General features: G+C 38.0%; 1 protein-coding gene across 1 annotated transcript in view; it reads left to right on the plus strand.

The window, feature by feature from the left end:
- Window positions 1–21663, plus strand: part of CSMD1 (CUB and Sushi multiple domains 1) — a 2090842-nt gene that overhangs the window by 1969720 nt on the left and 99459 nt on the right. Inside the window, exon 50 of the mRNA XM_003271406.4 lies at window positions 6536–6721. Coding sequence (XP_003271454.2) covers window positions 6536–6721 — 186 coding nt within the window. The remainder of the gene's footprint in view (window positions 1–6535; window positions 6722–21663) is intronic.

Consider the following 21663-nt stretch of genomic DNA (forward strand, 5'->3'; position numbering starts at 1 on the left):
TCACTGTAATAATTAGCTGTTTATTTGCCAACCCTATTCTGCTGCCTTCTTTTTCATAGCTTTTTTGTCTGTTTCAAATTCATAAATGCTTTTTTTTCTTCCTTGGGTTATGATGTGCTAGATATTTTTAAGAGGTTTAGAACATCTAAAGATACTTGTCGCTCAATCCTATTATCCTCAATTTTCCATTTCAGAGCTGGTGGGCTTTTTTTTTTTTTAATGTGTTTTGCTTTGTTGATGTTGTTGTTTTTAAGTTTGCTTTAGTGTCTGCGAAAGCCAAGTCATTAGTTCCCTCTATGGACATTCATTTTCAGACACACTTTTCTTTATCCTTCCAAACAAATGGAAGAATATTTCTGTTGCTGGTATTTGCTCCTTGGAAACGCCAGAGATCTCACCATCTATACATAGTGAAGAAAAGCAGTGTGACCAGTTTTATCCCCATGGGTGGAGAGGTGGCTGCGTACTTCACCTCCTCTCTTGATGTTACTTTCTATCTCGGCCTTCAGCATGGTATTAATGGTATATTGGATGCTGGCTACACGTCAAGTAAGATGTTGCTTGGTGCCTAATTATTCTAAGAAAATATTTTGGAAATCAAAGATAAGGGAGGAAAATAGAAAAAAAAGAAAAAAAGGAAAGGACCTGGAAATATTCCCATTAATGCTCAAATTCAGTGTGGCCTTTGTATTTTCAGAATCATATTTGAAAATGTATTTCTAACTGATTGATTGATGGATTGAATGTCGATAGTTGGACATTGAAAATAACAATAAATAATGCATATGGTGAAATATGTCAGGTGTAGCCCAGAGACAGCACAGGAGAGTAACTGAAAGGCAGGGTTTGACCTGAATTCAGCAGAACCGGTTTGAGGCCTCAGCCTTTTAATGACTATTAGACTCGGGGAAAATCATATAAAAAATGTTAGCATCTGTAACTTTATCTGTAAGAAAGTCAAATAAAGTTTGTATCTAATAGGCTTGTAATGAAAAATAAGTAAAAAAGCATGATGTGCAACACTATGTAAACTATAAAATCATGTATAAAATAAGATATAATTACACATATGTACTTATATATGTTTCCTCAGACATATAGCTATAAGTGTGTATACATATATATACACATACACACACACATACCTGCAAACACACATATAGTTGATGATTCTCTTAAGTTAGTGTTTCCTAAGGTGTTTTAATGACCCTGATTTTGAATTTAATTATTTGATGATAATCTTACTAAATATATACAAACATAATGCTATGCATACTTATTTGTATTTGCAAGTTAAATGCATATTTAACTTACACAATTCAAGTTGAGGAAAATAACCATTAGGATGATTATATTTTTATGAAATTCAATTATTACTTGAAAAATTATACATGATACTCATAGGTATTTACCGTGTGTGTGTGTGTGTGTTTGCATGTAAAATGAGTCAATCTTTTCAACATTTCTTGCCATATAAGCATTATATGGCTCATATTTGTGGAACTTTCTGTATAGTCACTTGTTCTGCTCTTGAAGGAAACCCATGATTTCTCCATTATCTGTCTCTGATATTTTTCTCTTTAGGTGCAAAAAATTAACTGTTATTTTTTGGCCCAACGTGATTATAAATGCAAAAGCAAATGACAGGCACTAATATTGTATAGTACAACCTATGTAGATAGTAATCTAGAATATTCTTATATTACAATTTTGATTAACATTTGTATGTATACATATGTTTATACTTATGTATACATATATAATTTTAATAAAAAATATGAAATACTTTGGAAATACTTGAAAATCCTAACATTTATATGTGTACACATATTTAAAGTTATATATACATATACATATAAATACATATCTTTAATAAAAAATTCCTACATTGGAAATACTTAAAAATCCTCAGAAATCCTCAGGCTGGCCAGGGACAGTGGCTCATGCTTGTAATCCCAGCACTTTGGGAGGCTGAGGCAGGAGGATGCTTGAGCCCAGGAGTTCAAGACCATTCTGGGTAACATAGTGAGAATCAGTCTCTCCAAAAAAATACAAAAAATAGCCAGGCATGGTGGCCTGGACCTGTAGTCCCCAGCTACTGCGGAGGCTGAGGTGAGAGGATGGGTTGAGTTCAGGAGATTGAAGCTGCCGTGAACCCGGACTGTGCCACTGCACTGCAGCCTGGGTGACAGTGAGACCTTGTCTCAAAAAGAAAAAAAGAAGAAAACAGAGAAACGTTTTAAGTCTGCAGAAGCAAACATAACCACTGTTTGAAGGATCTTAAATACACAAATAAGAAATCCCATGTGGGGTTTCTGGTATTAAAGGTTCAGACAACACTGGAGGTCTCTTCTACTTATTTTTTTGAAACCAAACTGTTATACGTCTCACGAGATGTGTAAGTGAAGTAAGCCATCTTACTACCTACCAACTTACTCTTTGCTCTCTTTAATAAGTAGGTAACAGAGAGTTGATCCTTGCAACTAATATTTTTATTTGCAAATAAGTAAAAATTTTATGTGTGTATACAAAACATGTTGTGCATATAACATAATAATTATTAGATTTTCTGCATATAATAATAATTTGTCATTGATTGAATGCCTGTGTCGTGTGGACAGAGGGCTCGCGTTGTGTAAGGATGATTTCACTGAACCCTCATGATTACCTTTTGACATAGGTCTTAATAACCTGAGCGTAAGAAGACAACGTTCATTAAGTAACTTAGCTGAAGCCACGCTGCTATTGAGAGTGCAACAAGAACTGACTCAGAAGTCTGAGTTTGGGGCCTGTGCTCACAAACAAAATATAACTTTACAGGATCAATAAACGATTATTCGCCTAAGCTGCTGGGACATATAATAATACCTTAGTACAATTAAAGAAAAAACAACTGAGAAATTTTACTCTCTTTGAATATACCAAATGTAAGGAAATTATCCAAAGTGTGAAAGTTTCTTACATTGCCAATGCTAATTAGCATTTTTTAAAAATAGTGATCTATGGATGCCTGTCATATAGCAATCATGCAAAATTTTGGGAATAAATGAGAGATGAATGAATACTAAACTTTAGCAGGAAACTGTGTTAATCTCATGAGCCTGATTTTAGTCCATAAGGATTATGCTGCGTCTTCATTAAATCAGAAGTGTTATAATTCCGCTTTTGACCAATTGCCAACCGTTCTTTTAAATCTGCCAAGTAGCCTTTTGTTAAGACACTTAAGGGGCTAAACACTGTGATTCGAAACAATAAAAAGATTCCTGGCTGTTGATCAGGCAACATAAAATGGGTTATGTTAAGACCTGGGCAAGCGGGGTTCACTTCTCAAGTAAGCGTCCAGATGTAACAGAAGGGGCTATAAGGATTTCCTGCCTTGGTCTCCGGAGTATGAATTGTTTTATGATGGGGCTTCATCTGTGTTTGTAGAATGTTATCTTTCCCACTTCACCCGACAGAAAAATGTCATTTCATTTCGTGCTCTGCCCGAATGAGAATTTTAAGGAAGCTGAACACGGCACATTCCAGCCAGCAAGTGGGAGAGAAATTAAGGCTTCCGATCATGAACATGTGATTATCGGAGTGAAATCTGAGAGAAAATGATGAGGAAGGAGATATTGGAACATCGTGAGATACAGAAAAGAAAGGGATTGGTCTATGGCATTTACTGCATTCAGCAAATTAAGATGCATATTTTCCAGATGCCAACACTCTTCCCACAGATCTATTGCTTCCACAGAGCCAAAGATGATTACTTATTATTTTAAACGCTTTGCCCCAAATGATGCCTATATGTCTATGGTTTTTTGTTTTCCGTCTTCTGCAAATGGATTATTGTAGTATGTGATACACACACATACACACACACACACATACGTACATACACACGTACACACATGTGCACACCCGTACACACAGGAACACACGTACACACATGTACACATGCATGTACACACACACACATGCATGTGTTTTTTGTTTTTTTGTTTTTGAGACAGGGCCTTCCTGTATCACCCAGTCTGGAGTGCATTGGCATAATTTCAGCTCACTGCAACCTCTGCGTCCCAGGCTTAAGCGATCCATCCATCTCAGCCTCCCGAGTAGCTGGGACAACAGGTGTGTGCCACCACGCCTGCCTAATTTTTGTATTTTTCGTAGAGACAGGGTTTCACTTTGTTGCCCAGGCTAGCCTAGAACTCCTGGACTCAAGCAATCCTCCCGCCTCGGCCGCCCAAAGTTCTGGGATTACAGGCATGAGCCACTGTGCCCGGCCCACATGTATTTTTGATGGTTGCAATACCTGATCATCCATTTAAACATGAGATATTTTAGACCTTGAAATTTCCAGGAGTTTGGATTTTAGTGGGGCATACATTTTCTTTTACTTCTCTGGCAATTTCCCATTGCATTTATTTAATATTTTGATAAACAAGAAAGAACCAATACTGCCAACCAAGGAACTCCAACGATACCAGAGGTAACCTGTGATAACCTGTGCTTTTGCAGAAGAGAGAATAGTCTCGGTTGGGAGTCGTAAGATCTGCTCTCTGGCCAGACGTTACTAAGTCATTGTGTCACCTTAGGTTAGTCATTTTCTTTATTATTATTATTATTATTATTATTATACTTTAAGTTTTAGGGTACATGTGCACAATGTGCAGGTTTGTTACATATGTATCCATGTGCCATGTTGGTTTGCTGCACCCATTAACTCATCATTTAACATTAGGTATATCTCCTAATGCTATCCCTCCCCCCTCCCCCCACCCCACAACAGTCCCCGGTGTGTGATGTTCCCCTGCCTGTGTCCATGTGTTCTCATTGTTCAGTTCCCACCTATGAGTGAGAACATGCAGTGTTTCGTTTTTTGTCCTTTTGTTAGTTTGTTGAGAATGATGGTTTCCAGTTTCATCCATGTCCCTACAAAGGACGTGAACTCATCATTTTTTATGGCTGCATAGTATTCCATGGTGTATATGTGTCACATTTTCTTAATCCAGTCTGTCGTTGTTGGACATTTGGGTTGTTTCCAAGTCTTTGCTATTGTGAATAGTGCCGCAATAAACATACGTGTGCATGTGTCTTTATAGCAGCATGATTTATAGTCCTTTGGGTATATACCCAGTAATGGGATGGCTGGGTCAAATGGTATTTCTAGTTTAGTCATTTTCTTTATATGCAGAATTATGTGTTTATATAAATTCATTCATCCAGCCCTTCCCGCTCTATCCTGTTACACAGATATTCTCGTTAGAATCTACATGGGAAAAACTTGAACTATCTAAATTTAAATCCATGGTGTGAACAATATCTTTAATACTGATTGAGCAAAAGAAGGCTCTTGATTTAGTTACCGTAGAACTTTTCTTTTATGAGTGCACCTGAAGTGATCGTTGAAATGTCACCCTCTACCTGCCTGACTGTTGGTTTCATGACTGTCATGTGTAGTCATTTGAGAATTTTTTTCCTTGTCCCATAGTAGATACATCTGGATGAGACATAGTAAATTTGAGAAGAAAGGATTTACACGGAATTCTTCCCAAATCTTGTTCTTTATGAAACCTCTTCTGCACGCATGCCTCTTTCTTGCATGGTCTTTCCCGTGAAAGCGGTCTACATCTCCACTAGATAGATGCTGCCTTCTGCCCTGGGAATCTTCCCTGAGTGCCTCCTATATCAGTTCCTTATGTCCTGTTTTCTTGTAACAGAACTTCCTGGGACTTTAAGGAAAATGAGTTGGGGAAGGGGAGAGGAGCAATAAAAGGGGAAGGCTTTTGAGAGCTGAGGTGGCTGATTCTTAGGAATTTCGACACCAAAGAGTCAACACTGCAATAAACATTGTGATGCTAAAGATGCTACTTCATCCCTTCCTCTTTCTTTCCCATGAGCTGAAGTTGAGTGTGTGACGTTGTGCTCCCCTGGCCACACCCTCTGATAAAATATGTCAGACTGCGGTTAAGCTGCATGAGAGTGGTCAGCCTTGTCTTCCAGAAAAATAATTATGAAGAGCTTTCATTCTGACCCATTTTCCATTGTTCCTCATTAGCCTTTAACATCCTTAAGATTTTGAAAATGTGTATACTTATCCCACACCCTAGAAATAGAATTCATGCCAGGCATGGTGGCTCACGCCTATAATCCCAGCACTTTGGGAGGCTAAGGCAGGTGGATCACCTGAGTTTGGGAGTTGGCAAACAGCGTGGCCAACATAAATAGTCTCTACTAAAAATACAGAAACAGCCAGCATGGTGGTGTGCACCTGTAATCTCGGCTGCTCGGGAAGCTGAGGCATGAGAATCACTTGATCACTTGAACCCGAGAGGTAGAGGCTGCAGTGAGCCGAGATCGAGTCATTGCACTCCAGCCTGGGAGACAGCACAAGACTCTGTCTCCAGAAAAAAAAAGAAAAAAAATATAATTCACAATTTTTATGAAAAATAGAGTCAATAATAATGATTAATCACAATTAATAGTTTTAATAACTAGAAAATAATTTGTGTAACAATAAGCCTGCATTTGTTTCATTTCTTTTCAGCTGTGTCCTGTGGAATCCCAGAAGCCCCAGGAAATGGTTCATTTACTGGGAACGAGTTCACTTTGGACAGTAAAGTGGTCTATGAATGTCACGAGGGCTTCAAGCTTGAGTCCAGCCAGCAAGCAACAGCCGTATGTCAAGAAGATGGGTTATGGAGCAACAAGGGGAAGCCGCCCACATGTAAGCGTAAGTGTTCCAGGGGCATCTGCCCATCTTTGTGGGTTTACCTGGGAACTGAATCCTATGGGGGGAAGTCCAGGTTCCCATGTTCAGAGGTCCTCTCCCACACCTTGTGACGATTTGGTCTCTTTCATCATAGTAATGTTAAAACCAATGTATTGCATATAAAATGTTTCAGCTATTTAGAATGAGCTATGCACTCTTGAATGTTAGGTGAATTCTAAATATAGACAGTACAGACACGATGTAATTTGCACATCACATCCTATTCTGTGCTGCCATTTTCAATTTGGGGGGATGAAATCTAGAGGAAATTGAGACATTAAGCCCTGCAATAACACTCTACGCAAGATGTTAAAACATAACTTAACACAATCTTTCCTATTTATCTTCCACCTAATTTTAAGTTCTTTGAAGTCAAAAGCAGTGCCTCATTTATTTGTGTATCACCTACTCTGCGTAATACATTGATCTTCAGTAAATAAAGCATTAATTTAATTTGTGAAGTGGGGCAAGTTTTCAAGAAAGCTATTTACAGTCTATAGTAATAATCTTAAAAGATTAACAAATTGGAGTACTTTCTGAAACTCTAGTCTTAAGGAATAATAGTCTATAATGCAAAGCCCACCAGAAGAAAAATTCCACTCACACACACACTCAATTTCTACAGCAAGATTTTCATTGCAGGTATATTAAAACTAGTTTCAAATTGGAAATAATGTAATTTCCCACTTTTTCTAAGTTAAAAACTATATAACATTTGTATATAGACAATGAATTTTTATGGTTCTATAATCTTTTTCATTTAATATATCATATATATCTTTACATGTCGGTACATATAGAATGATCTCCTTTAAAAAAAACTTTATTTTAGGTTCAGGGATACATGTGCAAGTTTGTTTTATAGGTGAATTACATGTCACAGGGGTTTGGTGTGGAGATAGTTTCCTCAGCCAGGTAGTAACCACAGTACCCAATACATAGTTTTTGAATCCTTGCCTTCCTCCCACCCTCCAGCCTCCCATAGGCCCCAGTGTCTATTGCTGCCTTCTTTATGTCTGTGTGGACTCAATGTTTAGCTCCCACTTACAAGAGAGAAGATGTGGTATATGGTTTTCTGTTCCTGCATTAGTTCACTCAGAATAATGACTTCCAGCTCCATCCATGTTGTAAAGGACATGATCTCACTATTTTTATGGCTGCATAGCATTCCATGGTGTGTATGCATCACATTTTCTGTATCCAGTCTACCATTGATGGGCATTTGGGTTGATTCCGTGTCTTCGCTATTGTGAGTAGTGCTGCAATGAACATACATGTGCGTGTGTCTTTATGGTAGAACAATTTATATTCCTTTGGGTATATACCCAATAATGGCATTGCTGGGTTGAATGAGGGTTGTATTTTAAGTTCTTTGAGAAATCACCAAACTGCTTTCCACAATGGCTGAACTAATTTACACTCCAGCCAGCAGCATGCAAGTGTTCCCTTTTCTCCACTGCCTCACCAGTATCTGTTCTTTTTTTCTTATTTACAATGATATAGTTGCTCCAGTGATACTAGCAGAACGATCCACATAGGCTTCAATAATAAAATCAGGTCATTGGCTTCTTTTTTTGTACAGTATTTTGGTCATGTTAAAAATTTTAAACTTACTTATATCTATATACTTAGATATAAATAGATAAACAATTATGGAAGGTGGTTGAGTTCTTCCCAGCAGCTTTTATTTTTCTTCATTTCATCATTTTTATTGCATTTCCTGAGAGTCAGGCAATATTGAATCAACATTAGTATTTCTTGGTTATTTTCTGTTTAAGAAGGTACTATTTTATTGCAATTAAGTAAAAGTATGGGAAGCTAGGATATCAAGATACATTGCTATGTTTTTTGAGTTCAGTCCTAAACAAAATTGTTCTCTCAAAATACGCACTTAACAGATGGCAATATGTATATGTGTGGGGTTGATTTTAATAAGAACGATATCCCAGACATTTATGGGCAATGTTTCTTTTGTACACAGCCTGGAGGTCATTCATAATGATGCCTCCATTTTTAAAGTTTATATTTCCTGCCAAATATTTCAAATAGCTTATCTACTAATGTCATAAAAACCCTGAAAAACTGGGACACAAATGAGGTGAAAACTACTAATTTGCAGACTTGAAGTTTGAATTCTACTCCCTCTTGTTCTAAATCGTATACCCCTTTATAATGCCAGTGGTTCTCTACTGGGTATGCATTGAAATAATCTGGAGAGATTTAAAGTAAATGGTAATGTCCGGATTTGACCGTTAGGGATTCTGAGGCAACTGGTTTTGGGTGGAGACCAATCATCAGTTTTTTGTTTTTTTTTTTAAGTTCTCTAGGTGTTATGCATAAAATGTCAAGTATACGCCATGTTTTAAAGGAAAACCCGTTTTAAATTTGTATACTATCTGAGAAAGACTTGCTAAATGACCAGTTCACTTTATAAAATGTAATTTTTATTTTCAGAGCTTTCGTTTCTTTGTTTGACAGACATTGTTCTTGAGAGTAGTTTTAGGTTCACAGCAAAATTGAATGGAAGACACAGAGATTTCCCATATAACACACTGCCCTCAACATGTGCACACCTCCCCACTGTCAACACCTCACACCAGAGTGGGGTGCATGTTACAGTGGATGCACCTACATTGACATACTATCATCACCCAGAGCCCACCGTTCACATGAGAGCTCATTTTCGGTGTTGCATGGTCTGTGGGCTTGGACGAATGTGTAATGACAAGGATCCACAATGATAGTATCACACCGAGCCCTAAAACTCTCCCGTGCTCCACCCATTCATGCCTTCCTGCATCCAACCCCTGCCAAACACTGACCTTGATCTTTTGTCTCCATAGTTTTACCTTTACTAGAATGTCATATAGTGGGAACCATCTGGCACCTCGTCTTTCAGATTGGTTTCTTTCACTTAGTAATATGCGTTTAAGTTTCCTCCATGATTTTGCATGGCTCTAGCTCTCATTTCTTTTTAGTACTCAACAATATTCCATTGTCTATATACGATGGCTTATTTACCCTTTTACCTACTGAGAACATCTGGGTTGCTTCCAAGTTTTGCAATTATGAATAAAGCTGCTATAAACATCTGTGTGCAAGGTTTTTATACAGACATAAGTTTTTAACACATTTGAGTAAATACCGAAGGTTGAGATTGATAGAGTGAATGTTGAGTATTTTTAATTTTGTAAGAAACCAACAGACTATCTTCAAAGAAGACCAGCATTTTGCATTCCCACCAGCAATGAGTTAGAGTTCCTATTGTCCCACGTTGTCGCCAGCATCTGGTGCTATCAGTGTCTGGATTTTGGCCATTCTCATAGATGTGCAGTAGTATCTCATTATTTCTTTAATATGCAATACTCTGATGATACGTGATGTGGAGCATCTTTTCACATGCTCAGTTGCCATCTTTTTGTCTTTTTTCATGAGGTGTCTGTTCAGGCCTTTTGCCCATTTTTAACCAGGTTGTTAATTTCCTTTTTTTTTTTTTTTAAGAGTTCTTTGTATACTTTAGATACCAGTTCTTTATCCCATATATCTTTTGCAAATCCTCTTTCGTAGTCTGTGGCTGGTCTTTTCATTTTCTCGATAGTGTCTTTTACAGATCTGAGGACTTCAATTTTAATGAAGTTCAACATGTCAGTTCTTTTTAAAATGTATCCTGCCTCTGTTTTTGTATCTACAGTGTCGTCACCGAACCCAAGGGCACCACAATTTTCTCCTATGTTATCTTCCAGGAGTTTATATTTTTGAACTTTACTTGTGGGTTTGTGATACATAATGGATTAATTTTTCTGAAGGGCAAAGATCTGTCTGGATTATATTTTAGAATGTAGATATCCAGTTTTTCCAGTACTATTTATTGAAAAGATTATCTTTACTCTGTTGGGTTCTGTGTGCTCTTCTGCTCGAGATTCGTTGACTAGATTTATGTGGGTTTATTTCTGGGCTCTCTATTCCGTTTCATTGACCCATTTGTCTTCTTTTTTGCCAATAACATAATGTCTCCTTACATCCATTTTATTTGGCTGTAACAGAATTTCATGTATCAGACACCTTTTCTCAAAAATTATTTAATATAATTTAGTAATTTGTAAAATTAATTAAAATAACATCTCCCAGTTTTCCACAAGATCTGTCTTGTTGGTTGTGAATATTTATAGTGACCTATTTGATTTTAGGTCAGTGTCCTGACTGACATGGGTACTTTCATTACCTTTAAAGCTAAATAGAAATTGTTTTACCTGAAAATAATTCAGCTCTTTGAGTATCAGAAATACATCATCTCAGATAAATTGTATTTCAAGCAATGATGTGTTACCCTTAGATTTCTTAAAGGATTTCTCACACATGTGCCTGTTACTTCAGAGGTTGACAAAATGAACAAGAACCTTTAGTCTATCATGTCAAGTTGAGGTGTTTGTGAACACACCTAGAACAGAGTGCCTCCGCGGCATAAGCAGAAACTACTTTTTATGTCCATAAGAGCCATATTTCTGTGTTAAGGCCACACATAGCTGGGTTAAGGAATTAGACACACTCAAGTGTTTTCCTCTGCATTGCAAGCTGGTCTCTAGAATGTCCATGCAAGTAGTTTATATCTGCCAAAAAAGGGATTGGCATTACATAACCCTGAAATAAAGAGCCAACTATGTGAAAATTCTGAGGAAAAGAAACACAATGTAGGTTTTAAGTCATTGGTTGGGCATAAAGGAAAGGAGAAGCAGAGAGTTTCGAAAAGATGGGAGCAAAACAAAGTGCCCTGGATTCCATCAGGAGAGCATGTGAGATGGTGAGTTCCATGCGCACGGCGAGGCAGAGACATTATTGGTACAGGGAGGAGCTGTGTACTCGCAACCCCTCACTGAGTGTCCTGGAGCGTGTGCTGTGAATGGGGCATCAGGCTTGTACCCACTGGTGTGAGATTGGTAAATGATGGCTCCTGCCCTTAGAGCCTGAAGATACGCACAGGGCATGAAACAGAAGGCCGGATGCAAACCGCAGCGGAAAGGAATAGCTGATGTAGATGAAGGAATGCGGGAATCATCTGGGACCAGTTTCTACAGAAGAGATGGCTGGGACCAGAGCTTGGCCTGGCAAAATAGGAGTAAATCAGAGCAGTTTTTTTTTTTTTTTTTTTTTTTTTTGAAAGGGAGTCTTACACTGTTGCCTGGGCTGGGGTGCAGTGGTGTGATCTGGATCTCGGCCCACTGCAACCTCCGCCTCCTGGGTTCAAGTGATTCTCCTGCCTCAGTCTCCTGACTAGCTGGGATTACAGGCACCCGCCACCACGCCCAGCTAATTTTTGTATTTTTAGAAGAGACAGGGTTTCACCATGTTGGCCAGGCTGGTCTCAAACTCGTGACTTCATGATTCACCCGCCTCAGCCTCCCAAAGTGCCAGTGTCAGCCTCTGCACCCGGCCCAGAGCGGCTCTTTGAAGAGTCACTCTAGACATTTGTCTAAGCTACATGATTCAATTAGAATAGCAATCATAGGAAGAAGATATTCTGTTCCTTATCTTACTGGTTTAATACAAAGAAAATAACTGAGATATCAAAGAATTTGCCGTATGTGAGTGCACAGATGTGGCTGGGCATCACAAAAACCTCTAGGGAAGTGTTGGAAGTCTTCAGCTGCTGCGGGGAAGGCTGCCTGGAAATGATTTGATTAGACACAGGTGCTTTGGGCATCGTGAAAAGGCAGCAATTGTGTAACGCTGCCAAGGCCTGCCTGGGGGTACACTGTACCGCGGTGGAGGCAGATTTCAAGGCTCTGTCCATTCCAGCAGCCTGTACCTAGAGATAGTTCAGTATTCACCTGGTTTCATGATCTGTGGGGGCGAAGGTCAGGGGACATGATTTGAGTGCACTGTTAGCTCTGAAATGTCCAGGGAGGGGAATAAAAAGAAGAAGCAGAGGTGAAGAAGGTGGGCAGAAGCCTGGTTTGGAGCCTGAGGACATTCCCAGCTACACACTGTCGGGTGGAAGGAACCGGAGGAGGCATACAGGTATCTCCGTTAACCCTCAGCTCCTTTCTTGCTCTCACACTCATTCCCTCACCAAGCCCTGCCTCTGAAACACATCCGTCCACGTGGCTTCACTTCTGCACCACCCAGGTCGCCACCTGAGCTCCTGAAACCGCCGCTGCCTCACCTGTGCTTCCCTCTTGTCTCCAAACAACAGCCAGGCTGACCTCGTGAGCATAGCAATCAAAACAGGACACTCCTCTGCAGAAAAACTCCTGAGAGTTCCATGGCGGTAGAAGAAAATTCACAAACTTCTGTCTTTATTTTGAGCTCCCTTCTCCAAAAGTAAAAGAAAAAGCTATGATAAAGAGGCAGACTTCGAGCCCCACCCACATTGTGTGTGAGTCCCTGTGTGCATATGTAGGGCGACACACCATGTTGGTAATTACTAGCTCAAAACTAATCCTGTACCCCCTACTGTCTTCCACTCTTGGTTCCAATAGCTTTACACAAGTTAATTTACTTATTATGAGGTATGTAATTTCATTACCACCATATTGTATAGAGGAAAACCAAAGGAAGGCCTGAGTTGAGTAATTTGGTGAAGGTCATAGATACAGTAAGTAGCAAAGTCCAGAAAATCTGAGAAGAGAATCTTTCTTCCTAATTTCTAGGATATATTGCTTCTAGGAACTTACTAGCTCTCATGATTTTTAAATCCGATGCATTATGAAACTGAGAACACGCAGGAAACAGGTGCCACTTTAACATTGCATGTGGTTTATTCTGACTAGTATTAAGTAGGTGATGGGGTCACCATTCACTTGAGGCTAGGTAATAGACCAGTGGCTTTAAGGACAAGCCCTAATTTTCTCTAAAATCTTCTGGGAAAATCAGGAATGAGGGGTCTCTTGCAGTTCACAGGTAAATGTATCAATCGATAGGACTGTTTTGTGCCTATGTAAAACATATGACAGGTCTTAAGGTAGCTTCAGTTATACCTATTTTTTTTTGTTTTAAAATACGTATCTAGATGTACAATTGCTTTACAGAAGTTGTAATGACAAAAATTAACAAAATTGCTTCTCATTGTAAAGAAGTTATTGTAGGTTCCATTAAATGGTTGTTAACAGCAAAAAGTCAATTTGCATCACGAATACTCTTTTGATACCAACTATGATATGTTCAGTAACATGAGGAAATAAATGTAGCATTTATAATAAAATGGAAATCCATGTTAACATTTTCTAAGCATCATCTGAAACTTTCAAGTAAGCATTTTCTTCCGTCTTTCATTAAAGTTTGTAAAAAAGAGATGTGGAGATTTTGTTAAAATTCCTTGGTATTCAAGGGCTGAAAAATCAATTTAATTTTTATTTGGGGGAGTATTTTTCTTCACTTAATTTAAATGGGAGAAATCTGGCAGAGTAAGCATAAAACTTTACCCCTTAGTCAGAAAAATTTGGTTACCATTAAATGTCAAAGTATGTATTTCCCCAAGGCTCATTCCTTTGTATGCTCTGTTGGTATGAAACAGTTTTTAAGTTTCTTTAACAATTGCAATAATATGTAGATCATTACACTGAATCTCAAGAGATAAATACTTCAGCTTTGATAAATAGTAAATGCAAATGGTAAACAAAATTAGTTCGTTTCACCCTCAGGTTTTTAGTAAAATGAAGGTTATAATAAAGAATTATGCTTCCGTTTGCTGCCTTCTTGCAGTGGTACAGATCTCCGAGGCAGATGTTTGAGGCCTTTTTTTTTTCCTTTTCAGTTATTTACTGAGCCTGGATTTGGATCGCTGAAGACACGATTCATGCTAATGACATGATGAAAGAAGTGAGGGCTATTGGTATTAACGGACTGGGTTTAATAGTTTGACAAAATGATGGATAGATGTGTATCATATACTGTGTATTTAGGAGAAAACAAAACCATTAAGCTAACCTTCTAATGAAAAACTAAGTTGTTTATTTCTCTGGTTCAAGTGAGCAAAGTCACTACAGGATTAAAATGTCTTTTCTAGAACAACGTAAATAACAATGTATACACATCTTAAATTTGGTAGGTCACAAAAGTTAGAATGCAGTCACCTTTTCATGCAACAAGAAAATAAATAAATAAAAATTAAATGCTTTAGCCCAACATTTGGCATTGACAAATCAGTAGTGTCAGCTTCACATATGAAGGACAATACAGTCTGGTTATTTACAAATGCTCAATATGGCATGGTATTTGGGCTAAAGATACTTAGAATATTATAAGTGTTTCCTTTTTGATTAAAAGAATGTAACACAGTCACCATCAAGCTGCTATCGTAACTCATCTTTAGCTGTGGTACACCAGAGAAATAAACAACTTTCAATGGAAGAGGATTTTAGTGCTTTTTTTTTCCCTGAAGTAGACATTAAGCTGCTGTTGTAGAGTGTTTGCAGCTCTTTCCAAAATGTAGAGACGTTTTTATTCATGAATATTTATACAAAAAAGGAATTCTGTCAAGATGATGCTCTGTATCACTTGAGAATGACATCATTTAATTAAAGGACAAATTGCATTTTTTTGGTAGTGCCTGTCCATACCTGTTGCCACTGTTCGCCTTGTAATCTGTTTTTTGAATTCACTTTGGGCTGATGGTTTTGTCCAAGGTGTTGGATGAAGAGCACTTTAAAAGAAACTGGTATGTTGTTTTTAATTTAATAATACGTTTAATAAATGTGTGATTTTTGCATGAAAAAAAGCCCCTAAGTTCTAATCCCAATATGTGGGTATTGTTTCTTTAGCTGAAACTACTACTAGTCAGTGAAGCAAAGCAGTCATTAACAATTTATTTATGTGGACCTACTCTATGCTGGGCACCATGAGGACTTCATATGATTATGAATTTATATACATTATAAAAAAGGGAAAGCAAACCAGAGCCATACTAGCTTGATACTCTCATATCTAGTGATAGGTTTATATCACTAGTTACGTCTAGTCATCTCTAGCATTTATAGGTCATATAAACCTATCACTATAGTGACCTGTGGTACTATATAATCTATATATATATTACTATATATATATATCACTGTATATACCACTATATATACTATATATAATCACTATAGTGGCCTAGTCCTGTAGGTTTATATGTACATATAGTACTATAGTGCATATAGTACATATACTACTGTATAGTACATAAAAACCTACAGTACTAGGTCATATCTAGCACTAGGTTTATACGCTCTATAAATAACTTAATGTAGAAAAACTAAGGTTATGTCTATGAGTACCAGGAACTGTTTTAATCATTTTGCATGAGTTAAATCTTCGAGCTCTTATAACAAACCTATGAAGTACTGCTATCATGCCCAGAGTATAGATGGGAGCTTGAGTACCTTTCCCAAGGTTGCTCAGTTGGTCCATGATGGAGTCAGCACTGAAGATGGTCCTTTGATGCTCACCCACAAGGTTACCCACGTGGAACTAGCATAAAGTGCCTGTCCGGCTTTCAGCTGTGCTTTGACAGGGGATTCCCATAAGTAGGTTTACAAAGTCAAAGAAAGGTCCCATCCCCACCTAATCTAAATGCATCATCATCGTGTGCAGATGATAAATACGTTTAGAAAATACCTATTAAGGTGATAAAAGGAAACGTCTCTGTACTAGATGGGAGGTACATATCCACCTCTCTGTTCCGAGGCTGTTTGCTACGTGCTTGGAAGAAATAGTTCAGGCCAAAAGGTCAGTTTGGTACCTTAGCTAACCAGATGCACGAGAGACCCCTGGAGAATTGTCCCCATCACCCTCCTGCCTGGGTGGCCTGGGAACAGAGTTGGCAGGTGCTGGAAACCATTGCGTGATGACGAGGGAGGCTTGGATTCCCAGTGGCATGGGAGTCCGCACAAAGTTGTTCCGGCTTATGTGCCTTCTGGAGCTGATGTTTCACAGAGATGAAGGGTGGACAGTAATCACTAACGTATTCGGAAACCAAGAGGACCGTGATGTCAAAAGGCATTTTAGAAATGAGCATAATGTTTGCGTGATCGTACTGTACTGCTTTAAAGCACTTTACACCCACAGGCTGTCGGCTAGATGGGTTTACCACCATTTGATGGCTGCCAGAAAGAGGCTGTCACAGGCTGGCAAAAACGCTGTGCTACGTTGAACTATCGAGTTTATCGGTTTATAAAATATCAGTAGATTGGCATCCTTATCTTTCATATAACAGTTCTAAACCTATACTTGAGTAAAGATGGGAATATTAGCACATATTTCTATCTATGAGTTTTTAAAATACATATCTCTACAGAAAGATGTGGTGCTATTTTCTTTGAAATGGTACAAGCATGTAACAACCAAAAATATTTCTACACAGCCAACACTTACATTGGCATTTCAAAAGAAAAAGAAATAACCTGATGCTATGTATAATATTATGCCTAGAAAAAATTTAAATGTTGCTAGAAAAAGATTTTCAAGGTGTGTATTTTCATGTTAGCATCTTTTCAAGCATATTTATGATATTACCTGGGATTCTTTTTGTTTGGGATCGGAGAACAAGTAATACATATAAAATAGAAGAATTTGCTTGTTCTATATTAATATAATGCTGAAAAGAAAACATGAAAAAATGCATTTTAAGGGATATATTTTTGCTCCATAGTACATAGATATTTAACTGTTAAAATAATATTCATTTGAGAATTTTCTAAATCATTTTCTTTAACCCTGTAAAATTTCCTTTTTATTAAGTCCAAAAGTGTTGAACGATATCAATTTCATGTAATTCAAAATTTTCAGGAGCTCTCTAATGCTTTTAAGTTCTGCTCAGCCATTTTCATCTTGGTTAAGAAAATTATTATTTCTTGTACAGAAGTATTCATAATTTACTGATATGAAGAAAAATGCTTTGCAATTTTAGGCAGAGAAAAGGAAACAAAAGTATGACACTAGAACTTCTGTAGAAACATTCAGCACGTTTTAAAATGTTCATGATGCTGCGAACGGTTTCCGTTAAGTGTTTTGTATGAAAATATTACTCAGAAATATTCTAACAGATTATTTTCGACAAAATATTCAAATCGTCTATTAATTTATAATATTATTATTATTATTTTGATGATGGCCATTCTAACTGGTGTGAGATGGTATCTCACTGTCGTTTTGATTTGCATTTCTCTGATGGACAGTGATGATGAGCATTTTTTCATGTGTTTTTTGGCTGCATAAATGTCTTCTTTTGAGAAGTGCTTGTTCATGTCCGTCGCCCACTTTTTGATGGGGTTGTTTGTTTTTCTCTTGTAAATTTGTTTGAGTTCATTGTAGATTCTGGATATTAGCCCTTTGTCAGATGAGTAGGTTGCAAAAATTTTCTCCCATTCTGTAGGTTGCCTGTTCACTCTGATGGTAGTTTCTTTTGCTGTGCAGAAGCTCTTTAGTTTAATTAGATCCCATTTGTCAATTTTGGCTTTTGTTGCCATTGCTTTTGGTGTTTTAGACATGAAGTCCTTGCCTGTTATTATTATTTTGAACTGGAGTCTCACTCTGCCACCCAGGCTGGAGTACAGTGGCACGATCTCAACTCGCTCTAACCTCCGTCTCTCGGGTTCAAGTGATTCTCCTGCCTCAGCCTCCTGAGTGGCTGGGACTACAGGCACATGCCACATGCCCAGCTAATTTTTGTATTTTTAGTAGAGAAGGGGTTTCATCATGTTGGCCAGGCTGGTCCCGACCTCCTGACCTCGTGATCCTCCTGCCTCGGCCTCCCAAAGTGCTGGCATTACAGACATGAGCCACCGTGCCTGGCCCAATTTGTTGTCATTTTGTATATACATATATATGTTTATATGTTTATATATATATTTCAATTTGTAATCATTTTGTATATACATATATATGTTTATATATATATATATATATTTCAATGTATGTATGCTATCTACACCTTGATTTTCCCTTTCACTCAATAAGAGTTAAAATCCATTTGAGAAACTAAAGCTTCTCCAAGCCATATATTACTTAATAGTAGCCAGGTGAAGTTAATATTTTTGATGGGAGTATTTGGCTGCATTAACATTTTGGTGGCAATATTAGAAATGAGGAAATAAACAGAACATAAAATTTGAATGTTCTTTTCTTATTTCAATCTTTCCATCTTCCCCAAATTCTTGGGCCTGACTTCTCCCTCTGAAATAGGAGGAGGAGAAGTAGAGGTGAGAGAGAGGAGAGCCACCTGGACCAGTCCATAGGAGACTCCTTTTCACCCCTCAGTGGTCTAAGGACATCTCTGAGGTTGGAGTCACTTTCTGGATTCTCAGCGAAACCTGCTTGGAAACTACCCTTCTTTTAAGAGAATTCCATGCTATGGCTATGTTTATTCAAGCCAGATTAATTTTTAGAAGAGGAACACATGTTTGGTTTGATACTGGGGATGGCAAATCTAATATGAATGCTGGTATTTGGCAAAGCATATATCAGTGCTAAACGACCTTAATTTTTAAAGGCAATCTCCTTAAATTAACTCTAATCTCTGGGTTTTAAGGCTATGTTGCTATAGACAGGAAAATATTTTGAAAGACTTTAGGCATATGAAATGCCTTTCTGAATCCACATTTCTTAAAGGTTCTAAAATGCACACTAGGTCATTTAGGGCTTGTAATCTCAAGAAATGGAAAATGCCTCCTCAGGTTAGTACAGGTGGTGGAAGTTTATTGTCATAACGTATGAGGAAGAAAATAAGGAGGAAAAGAAGGAAGAAGGAAGGAAGGAAAGAAGGAAGGAACGAAGGAGGGAGGAAGGGAAGGAAGGAAGAAATGAAAGAAGGAAGGAGGAAAGGAAGGAATGGGAAGGAAGGAGGAAAGGAAGGAGGGAGGGAAGGGGGAAATGAAGAAAGGAGGGAGGAAAGGAAGAAAGGAGGGAGGGAAGGAAGGGATGGAGGAAGACAGGGAAGGAAGGGAAGGGAAGGGAAGGGGGAAGGAAGGAAGAAAGGAAAGGAAAGGGAGGGAAGGAAGGAAAGAAGGAAGGAAGGAAGGAGGAAAGGAAGGAAGAAAGGAAGAGAAAAAGGAAGGAAGGGTCAAAAAATGGTTTCAGGCACTGGAGTCAGATTTTGTGGGCTGAGAAAGTTAGAAGTTGAAAATTCAGGGCCCTTCACTCTGCAGGAATCTAGGAATATACCTTCTTATAATTCAGCTTCCCGTGTCTGCCTCCCTCACACGGTGTTTACAGCAATGGCCAACCACCCACTTTCTCTAAGTACCCTTTGCTCCCACTCTGCTGCCTGGGTTACTTTCCCTCTAGATCTCTTCTGGCCAACATCCAAAGTACTCAAGCGTTGACCTAGTCAGCTTGTCGCCATCTATTCATGTAGAATTTCTTATCAGTTTACCTACCCTATATAGTCGCCAGCTCAGATGCCAACTCCTGGTTTTGATGCCTTGTCTCCGTGATGAAGTTTAAGCCTCTGTGTGTCTCTGGCTGGGTTCTCATGGCACTAACTATGCCAAATCCTTAATAGCATTACGGTTTAAGGTCGTCTTCATCATAATCAACAAATTACTCTTGAGTGTGTGGATATATTCTTATTTAAAATATTTTAAGAAAAAATTTTATAATTAGAGCAATTAGGAAAGAATACTTAAGCGAATTTTTTTCAGCAAAGAGCTCTAAGGATATTCTTAATTTGAGGAATTGTCTAATATCCAGTTCAGTGTTATATGCAATGCGTGCTAAAACTGTGACCTCGAAGAGCAGGCAACATGTGAAACCTTATAACGTGCAAATAAAAACAAAACAAATAACCACAAGAAAAACTTTAAGGAGCGTTTTAGAAGTAAATGAGGAAACAATCTTTTCAAAGAGAGCCAGCAGCAATATAAATGCTATGTATTGCTTTTACAAGTAAGCCCAATAAGTGAAAGAATGAAACACTAAGATTTTTTACTTTAAATCTATACTTGGATTAGTCATACTATTTTTCAAAATCCTTTCCAGGGCTTGGATTAGACTCATTTTATGCAATTAAAATATCAGGCATTTCATGACATTTAAAAAGTAGCTTTGATATTGAACTTAGGTTATAAAGTTGCAAAAACTTCAAAGGCCTATTTGGTGGTATCACTAACTGGATGAGGTGAATTCAGTATTGGTCTTGTCTTGCTGAGATCAGATTCCATGGGTGGTTTGCCTTTAGGCTACCAATAGCATTGGAATAATATTTACTTAACATGGCTATAGTTAGTTATTTAAATATTCCAGGATCTAAGTCTGCTCAAATATATTTATTTTAAAATAAGCATAGGATAAAAAATAAGAAAGCCGGGCCAGAGAAATATAGATGTCTGATTTTCTGAAGGTTTTAGAAACTTCACAAATGGAAAAGACAGTTGGGGCAGGAATAAGGAAAAGTCTGGTTATTCGAAACCCTAAGAATATGACAGTGTTATGAAGGTCCAGATTCAATCGGAAATCTTGGGGAAGGAGAAGCTAGAACTTAACGCCTTGAGACCTTTTTGTCTAATGTTTCTAAAAAGCTAGTCACTCTCAGGTGAGCCCATAAATTACTTCCTAGAAGTTAACTTTAAAACTCTATTAATTGGTCATCTACTCTTATTCTAAATAACTCATTTGGTAATCATTTGGTTAAGCTCTAAGGGTAAAGCAAAAATCCAAAAACATCTTTTGTCCTTAAGAATCCCATATCCTCTTACCATCCGGTCCAGCAGTCCTACTACGGGGCATCTACCCAAAGGAAGAGAAGTCACTCTGTGGAAAAGACACATGCACACGCATGTTTATAGCAGTACAATTTGCAATAGCAAAGATATGAATCCCACACAGTGCCCATCAACCAATGAGTGGACAAAGAAAGTGTGGTATAGGGAGGTCAAGGCCGGCGGATCATGATGTGAGAAGATTGAGACCATCCTGGCTAACACCGTGAA

Source organism: Nomascus leucogenys, chromosome 4, assembly GCF_006542625.1.
Source record: "Nomascus leucogenys isolate Asia chromosome 4, Asia_NLE_v1, whole genome shotgun sequence".
Taxonomy (NCBI): Eukaryota; Metazoa; Chordata; class Mammalia; order Primates; family Hylobatidae; genus Nomascus; species Nomascus leucogenys.